The sequence below is a fragment of the Lolium perenne genome, chromosome 6, assembly GCF_019359855.2.
Source record: "Lolium perenne isolate Kyuss_39 chromosome 6, Kyuss_2.0, whole genome shotgun sequence".
Taxonomy (NCBI): domain Eukaryota; kingdom Viridiplantae; phylum Streptophyta; class Magnoliopsida; order Poales; family Poaceae; genus Lolium; species Lolium perenne.
The window spans coordinates 147,995,395-148,005,673 of NC_067249.2; the positions used below are offsets into that span (position 1 = coordinate 147,995,395).

The 10,279-nt window shown below is 43.4% G+C and overlaps 3 protein-coding genes across 4 annotated transcripts; 2 read left to right on the forward strand and 1 right to left on the reverse strand.

Moving 5' to 3' along the window:
* Nucleotides 1-333: 333 nt before the first annotated feature.
* LOC127307259 (protein phosphatase inhibitor 2) lies at nucleotides 334-2,660 on the forward strand. Of its 2 annotated transcripts, none has more exons than XM_051337986.2 (5): nucleotides 334-519; nucleotides 802-869; nucleotides 960-1,075; nucleotides 1,200-1,349; nucleotides 2,305-2,660. In XM_051337986.2, the coding sequence occupies exons 2-5, from the start codon at nucleotides 841-843 to the stop codon at nucleotides 2,439-2,441; spliced, it is 432 nt and encodes a 143-aa protein (XP_051193946.1). In that variant the 5' UTR covers nucleotides 334-519; nucleotides 802-840; the 3' UTR covers nucleotides 2,442-2,660. The 2 variants fall into 2 exon arrangements, with proteins under 2 accessions (XP_051193946.1, XP_051193945.1); XM_051337985.2 differs by lacking the exon at nucleotides 334-519 and adding an exon at nucleotides 552-725.
* An 819-nt stretch (nucleotides 2,661-3,479) lies between these two features.
* LOC127307258 (transcription termination factor MTERF5, chloroplastic) lies at nucleotides 3,480-6,158 on the forward strand. Its single transcript, XM_051337984.2, has 4 exons — nucleotides 3,480-3,676; nucleotides 4,281-4,330; nucleotides 4,429-4,650; nucleotides 4,727-6,158. The coding sequence occupies exons 1-4, from the start codon at nucleotides 3,567-3,569 to the stop codon at nucleotides 5,797-5,799; spliced, it is 1,455 nt and encodes a 484-aa protein (XP_051193944.1). The 5' UTR covers nucleotides 3,480-3,566; the 3' UTR covers nucleotides 5,800-6,158.
* A 456-nt stretch (nucleotides 6,159-6,614) lies between these two features.
* On the reverse strand, nucleotides 6,615-10,072 carry LOC127307257 (uncharacterized). The gene is made up of 2 exons (XM_051337982.2): nucleotides 9,022-10,072; nucleotides 6,615-7,174 (listed from the first exon to the last, which is right to left on the reverse strand). The coding sequence occupies exon 1, from the start codon at nucleotides 9,962-9,964 to the stop codon at nucleotides 9,029-9,031; it is 936 nt and encodes a 311-aa protein (XP_051193942.1). The 5' UTR covers nucleotides 9,965-10,072; the 3' UTR covers nucleotides 6,615-7,174; nucleotides 9,022-9,028.
* Between the last annotated feature and the right edge of the window lie 207 nt (nucleotides 10,073-10,279).

Here is a 10,279-nt window from a genome sequence, read left to right on the forward strand (position 1 = left end):
CGCCGTCCGGATGGAAAAAACGCTCGCCGGAGGCCTCGTCGGGGAGACGAGTAGAGATGCTCTTAGCAGTTGCCCCAGAAGTTGCATTTACTTGTTGAAATTACCAAAGATGGTACCAACTTGAAACTGTTCCCCAAGTGGTACCTATACATAATTTACTCGCACACGCCACACCCACGACCCCCTCTCCAATAATACTATTTTCTCCCGTCGTCACAGCTTTGCGTTTCCTGCTTACCCCGAAATCCCCTTCCCCCATCTTCCCTAAAAAGAAATCCTCTACCCCGTCGGCCGCCGGCGAGGTACTTTTCTATCCCCTTCCTCTTCTTCTACCGCGGAAGCTGTCTCAATCAGGAGGCACGCACGCCATCGCTCGCGAGCCGCAGTTCAGTTTTCTTTTCGGCACAATCCCTAGTTGCTTGTTCCCGTCGACTCGACTCGAATAAAAGGCATCCTTCTAGAATCGCAAGGGGGATGCTTTTGGTGTTTCGATTTCTGTCTACCATGGCGAATCTTTAGGTAGTACTACCATCTTTGATTATTGTGGGATTTAGTTCAAAAATAATAATACCAGATGTCCCATAGTGTGATCGAATGGTTGCCGTCCATGCTTCACAGATTTCTCTGCGCGACCTTTCACGCCATATCGAGTTCTTTGTATCTCCTTTGATGTGGGCTGATGTGGTTTTTAGCAGATATGGATAGTCGATTATTCGGGAATGATGGTTCACTACCAAGCCCACGCCTTAATACTCAGCAACTTTGTTTTCTTTGAGATGTTCACATTTTAATGCATTGCAGGGTCTCAAGCACTCTTTGCTTCTCGTGCCTTCTACCACAATGAAAGCTAGCGAATCCAGAAAGGCGAGGTCAGTGACATCTCAGTTTCTTTACTGCTTGTTCCAAGTAATTATCTGATGACGCTTGAAAGTTTAAAAGTGCCGTCAAAATGATTGCAGAGGCCGTGTGAAATGGGATGAAGAGAACCTGAATGATATTGAGTCAACTAAACCTGAAAGAGAGAAAATCACAGAGCCTAAGACACCGTACCACCCCATCATTGACGAAGATGAAGGTTTTGTGATCTGGAGCCTGCACACAGAATCCTGCCTTTCTATCATATACTATATCGCATGAAAATCATTCCATATAGCATGCATTCGATGATTACTTCTGATATTAAGGACCTGTGTCACCAGAAATATGTATTGAAGAGTCGGTGGATAAATCATCTCGTGCTGACGCCATAACAAGTGCCTTGATGGAAGCTGTTTCTAGTGGAAAATTTTCAGCAAGAGATAATTGGGAGTCATGTGGTAATGAAGAAGAAGCTGTAAATCAAGACAAAGGTTCGTCTTCTGCAATGTTTTATTAACGACCATTGGACCAGATATCCATTTCACTGCCATCTTATCATTTTCAGCAGCACTTGATATTCTTGTTCTTATGTTATTCCTTGTGATTCCAGTTGCATACAGTCTTAATATAGCACATATGCCACACTCTGTTTTTGCTTGTTACAATGCATACAGAAAAGATGAGAATATGACAGGGATAATTCAGTTGTATGCCTACGGTGCTGATAAATTTATCTGATACCATGATCTGCACATCTTATGTGAAGTGTCACTTATTGACTGATTTAATTGCTAGCTTCAGACGCTATTTACAATTCACCCTGTTACCAACATACCATGGTATACTTGTCATGTGAATAATACCAAGCCCATGACCTTTCTTTAGCCAGGTTGCTTTTGTGCAGTTCAATCATGTTTTTTTTATCTAGTCATGTAAATCATAGTACCAATTTAAGCTCGAGCCGTCCACTGAGATTTTCTGAAGTCTTCAGCTCAGAAAAGTGCAACCGCTGTTCAAAGAAAAGTGCAACTAGAAACGAGTTGCATTTTTTGGTTGCACTTTTTTTTGGGTGACTGAGACATAACAATTTCTCAATCGACTGAGACATAGCACAACCGTTTTTTTTATCCTAAAAATCCTGGTTGCTTTTGTGCTCAGTTCAATCATGTTTTGATCTAATGAAAATAAAAAGTATGGTGATAGTAAACCAAATTTTCTGCTCTTGATAGCAAGGAAATCAGTAGGTTAGTGCTTCCCAAGTCTAAAAAAATTGAAAAAATTATCTTATATGTTCTTTATCTAATCAGTTGAATGTTTAAAACGGGATGTTTGCTGATGAACAAGATGAGTTGCAACCTGCAACGAGTTTTTCGAACTCTGGAAATACCATCTGACATTTATTATCTTTCGTTCATAAGCAGAAGTTCTAAACATGCTCATTTGCAGATTTTGAAGAACACCGGAAGGCTCACTATGATGAATATCGCAAGGTGAAGGAACATCTTCAGAAGGGAACCCTGTCTGGTGAGACTGATGAAGATGTGAACTCCAAAATGCCGATCAACAAACCATCGACATGTTGACTACTGGTGGGAAGTATTTCAGGTTGGAAGGATTAGGTTCATTAGCTAGCGTTGAACTGAAACTGCTCCATGTTTTCTGGTCCACGAAACCTTGTCTTCCTTGTAGTCTTTTAAGTTCGGTGAAATTTTGGCATGTGTGTAGCTGAGAATTCATGGTGATGTGAATGGAAATAATATGTTGGCTATTCTCTGAAGTATCTGAGTGAAGTGTTAAACTGATATCTTTGTAAATTGTTGAACTTGTGCATCTTTTGAGGTGCCCCCTCGTCGTTGATGCTAACTCCGCCGCTAGAGGGTATGGATGGATATGCCAAAAGCTGACGGTGATAATATCCAGAGATTACAAGTCAGCTTGATCCAGCTGTTGTTTCGAATACGAGTACTGCTGGAAAATGGGCATTTCACTGTTATTTTCAGAGAATTTTTTGTTTGCAGCAATGTCTATCCATCTTTGGTCAAAGGGTTTATGTAGTAATTTTGAAGGAGTAGAATCCTTAGGATGTGTGGGTTGTTTGATTTTGTAGGTGTTTTCAAAGGGATTTTGTAGGTATTTTGAAGGATTGAAATCACATGGTATTACCAATCAACCTTTTGGACACTGTATCGTTTCCCCCTAAGCCCAAGGCTTTAGAAACATGCGAGTCATAGAGCTGAAACGTTGGGTCATCTCTACTTGTTTCGGAAAATTCAAAGGGGGAGAAATAGTGTGAAATTACTTTTGCTAGACATCGTAACATAAGTCAAAAGAAGGGTTCAAAGATACACCCATTTTTCTACCTGAGCAATTACTTTCAAGTCTTTACTACTTTCTTTGATCCACAAAAGCATGCCATATGTTGTCCTAAGATTAATTAAAAGAACTTGTGCTTCTATTGATCATTTTAAGCCGCGCAATGGTGCTTTACAAGTTATCAGAGGCTGGTTTGCATACCGTAGAAAGAACCCTTTAATTTCCCTCATTTTCATGGAAGATGGAGATATTTCATTTCCAGGGGTCTATTTGTGAAAAGAAACAAGATAAAACCCCAAGTCCAAAGTCCCAAACAGCTTCGCCCTCACCTCTCATTTACTCTGTCCTTCACCACTCTCCGCCCGGCGCCTCACTTCCTCGGCCGTCCGGCGGCGATGACGAGCCTGCAGGCAGCCCCGCGCCTCAGCCTCCGCTTGGCCCCGTGCGAGCCCCGTGGCAGGATGCTTCCGCCGTGGAGGCTCGTCCTCTCCCCTTCCTCCTGCAGGTAAGCTCGCTTCCCGTCTCGCTCGCTCGCTCGTAATGGCATTTTTTTTTTTTTTTTTTTTTTGCGGAAGAAGATAGTGATATTAATACTCCGTTCTTACAGAAAGGTCCAGAAACAAAGGCAAAATTACAGAGAAGTCCTTCTGGATCCCGTCAACGCCGACGCCCAGGAGCTGTCGGTGGCGCGCCGCTGCCGCTCGTAATGGCATTTGTTCCGTTACAAGTTACCAGTTTACCACATGTAGAGCAGAAATAGGAACTTGTGCGAAATTTCCTTTGGGTTATACAGTGTGGTGGATGTCCTGCAGTTGGAGAGAGTGGGCTGGCGCAAATCTTGGTCAAGATTTTTAACACTATCATAGTAAAACGTATGGGTATAAATCACTGTATAAGCAGACGAGAAATGGTCGATTGAGTTTACTAGGGCCCGATTAGAATGGCCTCAAGAAAAAAATGTGTGACATAGTTTATTGGTGTACTCCCCCTGAGACAAAAATCCACCAATCTGTTGCCAAACGTTAGGCAGTGTTCTATATATGTTTACTCTTGTAAGCTTTTCGTACCATACTTCAGTAGTTACTGATAGCCGTCTTCTGTTTATACAGGCTTTACACTCTCATCTCCAGACAACTTCCCATTTGCAATGCACAATCATGTGAGGTTATCTATTTATCCCTTAACATATCTCCTCCTTGGGAGTATGTGACATACGCATGTTATATTTATGTTCTGCATGAACTCTATGTGTTGCAGATGCTGATGATTTACTGGTAGCTAGTGCCCAAAGCACCACGACTGCTCGCTCAAGGTTGATTGCTGCAGAAAGGGAGGAAGCGAAAGCTGTGCTATCTCTGTTCTTAAGGCAGAAAGGTTTGAGAAGTGCGGTAGCTGCACGGATCGCCAACAAATCAGATGGATTCGTTGAGCACCTCATCTCAAAGCTCCAGATTGCTTACAGATCTCGATACGCTGAAGGTTTGCGTCTTCAGATTGCTGTTTGTTTACTTGTGTTTTGTTGGTTATGAAATTTTCATAACATATTTATCTTTAGGAAGGGAGCTGAGTACACCTGAGATCAGAGATGCTCTCCTTCCATATCTAGAAGCTCTTTCGAAAGAGCATGGAGATAGCTTGGTTGAGGTGGTGGAGAACTTCCCTGATCCTTTTGCCGCAGAAAGGGAATCCTTGTCTTACTCAATGATACTTACACCAACGAGCTCAAATAAGCAGAAGGCAGTTGCTCGAGTAAGCACACCAACCTCAGAGGGAGCCCTCCCTGAGCTAGTGCTCTACTTGTTGGACTTGGGCATGGATCACGAAGAAATAAAGAATGTCGTGCGCAAGTTCCCAGCATTTGCATATTACAATGTGGATCGCAAGATAAAGCCTCTGGTGGAACTACTGCTTGAACTTGGTGTGCAGAGGTCAAGCATACCCGGAATCATCAGGAAGAGGCCTCAGCTATGTGGAATCAGTTTGACAGATAATCTGAAACCTATGATGTCCTATATGGAGAATATTGGTGTCAACCAGGCTCAGTGGAGCAAGGTGATTTGCCGGTTCCCTGCATTTCTCACATATAGCAGGGCGAAGGTGGAGATAACCGTGAGTTACCTTACAGAACTAGGAGTTTCTAAGGAAAACATTGGCAAGATCCTGACACGATGTCCTCATCTCATGAGCTATAGTGTCAACGACAACCTCAGACCAACTGCTGAATACTTCCGGTCGATCGGGGCAGATGCTGCATCTCTTATTCAGAAATGCCCCCAGGCTTTTGGTCTGAACGTAGAGTCAAAGCTGAAACCAATCACACAGTTTTTCCTGGACAGGGAGTTCAGCATCGAAGAAATTGGCATTATGGTAAATAGATTTGGGATTATCCACACACTCAGCTTGCAAGAGAATTTGCTTCCCAAATACGAGTATTTCCTGACATTGGGGTACCCAAGGAATGAGCTTGTGAAATTCCCCCAGTACTTTGGGTACAGCTTAGAGCTGCGGATAAAACCTCGGTATGCTCGGATGACTGGTTGCGGGGTGAGGTTGATTCTGAACCAGATGTTGTCAATCTCAGATACCAGGTTTGAGGAAATTCTACAAAAGAAGTCAGGCGGATTTTGAGATGATCATAATTTAAGATAAGTACAAAGTTGGACCAAGTTTGCTTCAAAACAACCGGTTGGTAGCCTGGTGCATCAATCAAATTGACATGGACGGAGATGGATATGTACTTCGCCATGCACTCTGTAGTTGGATGACGGTTGATGGATGGTGCAGCATTTATAAAATGAGCAATTTTGATATATATAACTACTGGTGGCTTAGGTAGCTAGTTTAGGTCATTTCAGTTTTTCTTTTCCGTCAGGGTAGGTATTATTTGTTAGCAATACCAAATGTTGTTGTTACCATTTGGTACAGTTCTTGTTGCCCGCTTATGTTCTTACTGATTTACATTTTATGAACTAGACTTTGTTGCATCATGTGTTATGCTCTCTTTGTTCATTGGCAGCTTTTAGCTTAAGTAAAATTTTCAAGTAAATTGCTGTGTCCAGTTCTGTGAGAGAAAGGAAAAGTCCTGGCAATACGATAGGTTCCATGCAGATTTGTCACTCCCATTTTCCCTTTAAATTCGTCCTTACATTTACACCTTCATGTGGTGCAGCTGGAGGTGCTTAGTACTGGATCCTTGCCTGTTTGCATGGCATTCCTAAGCCAAATTTGCACCAATCTTGTTTTGCGATTCAGCATCGTAACAGGAGCGTATGTTCCAGGGTTAGTGTTGGTCAAAAATCGGTGCTGTAATGGCTGCATCTGTAAATTTCAAAGCATGCTTCGCCTCACTGCCTGCATGCGTTGACAACTTGACATGTATCATTCTGCCAAGATGCTTAACAAAGATATCGTTCTGCCAATATGCTTCACAAAGAGCTTACACGTAACAAATCACAATGCATATAATTCGTACATAGACACAATGCACAACATCCCCTTACTAGCGTTTCACAGCCAAATCTGCACCATCTCCTTAATAGATGTGTTTATAGTATAGGTCTTCTAAAAAATCACTTCTGTAACAAAATAGATGGTTACATCTGTAAACTTTGAATGCTCAAAAGAGCTTGCAATATGGTCGCGAGAGAGTGCATCAACGGCAAGATCCGACTTCTCTTATGAGTGAACTTTCTGAGAAATAGACCAGTGGCTGTAGACAATGGTTGTACTTGTACATGACAAGTGTGACCAAACACATACATGTTCAGTGACGGTGCATGCACCACCAGAACCTCAGGTTAGCCTTCACCCACTCAATATCACTCATTCTGAGCTAATAAACATCACATCGATCAACATGATTGAAGGGGAGCGTTTCAGTATTTTTCGCATCAGATCTTCTAGGATTGCGTCAAGCTTGCACATCACTGCACAGACCTCACACTTCAGTACTGAGTGCCAGAGTCTCAAAGCCATGAATGGTAAGGATTCGACAGCGATCAACCTAATAAAAAGGAAGATATAGCAGATTTAGAGATGATGTGACTATATAGCTGTGTACATAAAAAAGGCGATAAGCTCAAATCACAGTTTCACTGATGCACCATGATTCATGAAGAGAAACAGCTCATTAGATTATCAGGAAAAAATCCTCCAAAAACAATCAGGGAAAAAAGACCAGGAACAGGGTATAAAAGACCATGTTCCAGCCTACAAAAAACACATTCCACAGTGAACAAAGTGCTTGGGTTGCACAGTAATAACAAGTCACCAAGTCAAATACGAATATTTTAGAAATGGGATCACTAATCAGGAACTATAAGCATTCATTTGTGCAAAGCTTTACACATAGTTTTTGAATATCAACTTGATAGGCCAAAAGAACATTCACAACAATTATCACTTCAAGCAATACTCTAAGTAGTAGGATTTAAATGGTTTTTAAAGGAAGCACAAAGTGCTATCTCAATGTGTATGACAACTCATAGGCAGAAAATACAGAATAGCTAACAAAATGAACTACTTTCAGACACAATTTAACTAAACAATAAGCATGGAACCATTTATCACTGATATGGTGGATCCGTGGATGTATATAGTTTTGACATATCAATTTACAGCTTACGCTCATATTTCAGCATATGAATGATCTTCTAACAAATACAATTGCTTATTTGGAGCATGATACCGAATTTCACCAGATTCAACTTATTAACACAATTAATCGAAGGCCGCAAATCAGATAAACAGTATTCACATCTAAGGTCAAACCATCATACCATATTACAAATTTAACTCAGGCCCCAGCAGGGTATTCAGCTGTCGATACAATGACTTTGAGCAAAACTTTCAAAACGCAAGCACACACAAAATCAATAATACAATGCAAATGGCAGATCACATGTTGCACAGCCGAACATGCTTTCCCTGATGCACCATGGCTCATGAAAGAAAAACAGCTCATCAAATTATCAGGAAAGATCTTCTAAAAAAGATCAGGAAAACACACCCCGCAAGTTTGTTTTTTAAAAAACACCCCACAGCGAACTAGGTACTTGAGTTACACTTTTTAAGCTGAATTGCATACATTTTAATATCCAACTTGATAGGTCAAAAGAACATTCACAACAATCATCAACTTTAACCAATATTAGTTGTAGGTTTCAAAAAATTTAAAGGAAGCACAAAGTGCTTTCTCATTGCATAGGATAACTCACCGGCGTAAATACAAAATAGCTGCAGTAAACTTAACTAAATGAACTACCACAGCTATGAGATACGGTTTAACAAAATAAGCCCACAGACCATTTATAACTAATATAGCAATGTATAATGAATTTGACATTATAATTTGTTGATCACACTCATATTTCAGCACATGAATGATCTGCTACTGAAACAATTGCTCATTTGGAGCAAGGTACCAAATTATACCAGTTTTAAACAAGATTTATAAAGACAACTAATCAGGGCAGCGAATTAAATAAGCAGTACACACGACTAAGGCCAAACCATCATACCGTATACAAATTCAACTCAGGATCAAGCAGAGTATTCAGCTGTTGATACCATGACTTTCAGCACAACTTTCGAAAATCAAACACACACACAAACAATCAATAATACAATGCAGATGATAGATCGCATAATGCACAACTGAACAGGCTTTGCCTCATAAAATTGAACCGTTTGCATAATGAAGGTACTAACAGTAAATGAGAACAAACAAATTACACGGCAACCAAAGATATCTAAAGCAGTCTTAATGGTAAAGTATCATGGATACATGCCTAGTCAAGAAGACTACATCAGTTAAATAATTTACTAGAGCCAAGATAAACAAGGACATACGTCTCTCCTAGCGTTGCACATTGAGCATCTCCTTGGCCTCCTTCTGCTCGCCTTGCAGGGTATCGCTAGTGTACTTGCTGAGCAGCTCCTTCTTCTTCTTCTCTAGCACCATCCGCTCGATTTCCTTCTCATCAGGAAGAGGCACATGTGCGATAAACTCCCTGCCAGCCTCTTCGCCCCTCTCCCTTTCCATCTTCTCCTCCTCCAGCCTCCTCTCCTCCTCAACCTCCTCCTCCACCTCCTCGATCAGCACCTCCCTAGCAGTCTCCCCACCACGCCCACCTGGCGCGGCCACCTCGCCACTCACCACATTCTTCATGGCCTCCCGGCGCACCTTCTCCACGCGGTGCCACTCCGTGACAACCTCGTCCCTCATGCGCTTCTCGGCAGCGGCCTCAAGGGGCTCAAGCACGCCGTCCTCGTCGTCATAGTATCCGTAGTACCCGGCGTTGATGCGCTTGTGGATTTCGTAGCGGGTGCGGCGCTTGCGGACCTCAGGTGGCTTGTCGAACAGCTCGCGGACGCCGGGGAGCTTCTTGGCCGCGCCGAAGTAGCGGTACCCCGGTCCTCGGCCGGAGGGGTTGGGGATGGCGACGATGTTGCCGTCCAGGTCGGTCATGAGCGCGGCGTTGGAGCTGCGGGAGTAGTCGCGGCCGCCGAGCTCGAGGATGCGGCGCTCCCAGTGGCCGCGCTCGCGGAGGAGCTTGTTGATCTCGTCGTTGAGGTCCCGCAGGCGGTGCTCGCCGAGGCCCTCGTTCTGGATCTCGGCGACCTTGACGCCGATCTCGCGCAGGATCTCGCCGCGCCAGCGGTCGGCGTCGGCGAGGTCCCGGCACTCGGAGGCCAGGTAGGGCCGGCGCTCCCGGGGCTTGCGCTTCTCGTCCTGCTTCATCGTGATGAAGCGGTTCAGCATGGATTGCGCCTTCTCCTCGTTACGAGCCATGGCGGCCGGTGGTGCGGAGGCGGCCGGCGGCGGCGGCGAGCTTGGGGAGGGCGAGGGTTTGGGGAGAGGGGGGGCGGGCGGCTCCGATTGAGATTTGCGGGTTGGGTTAGCCGGTCGGGTTAGTCAGGTTCCTGGTCGGTTTGGCGTGCGATGAGGATTCGATCGTTCGACGCGCCAGATTAGTGGATTGTAAAATTTAGTTTTCGTTTTGACTTAAAAATAATACTAAATAGTTTTCGTTTTCAGAAACATGAAAAATTCATGCATTTCAAATGCGTAACAAAAAAATAAACCAAATAATTCAGCTGGCGGTTT

Excerpts from the sequence above, each read along its gene's own strand:
- LOC127307259 (XM_051337985.2), top strand. Across the intron at positions 1,076-1,199 it reads CATCATTGACGAAGATGAAG|AAATATGTATTGAAGAGTCG; the intron begins GTTTTGTGATCT and ends CTGTGTCACCAG. Across the intron at positions 1,350-2,304 it reads AGCTGTAAATCAAGACAAAG|ATTTTGAAGAACACCGGAAG; the intron begins GTTCGTCTTCTG and ends GCTCATTTGCAG.
- LOC127307258 (XM_051337984.2), top strand. The coding sequence starts at position 3,567 with ATGACGAGCCTGCAGGCAGCCCCGCGCCTCAGCCTCCGCTTGGCCCCG. Across the intron at positions 3,677-4,280 it reads CTCTCCCCTTCCTCCTGCAG|GCTTTACACTCTCATCTCCA; the intron begins GTAAGCTCGCTT and ends CTGTTTATACAG. Across the intron at positions 4,651-4,726 it reads CAGATCTCGATACGCTGAAG|GAAGGGAGCTGAGTACACCT; the intron begins GTTTGCGTCTTC and ends ATTTATCTTTAG.
- LOC127307257 (XM_051337982.2), bottom strand. The coding sequence starts at position 9,964 with ATGGCTCGTAACGAGGAGAAGGCGCAATCCATGCTGAACCGCTTCATC.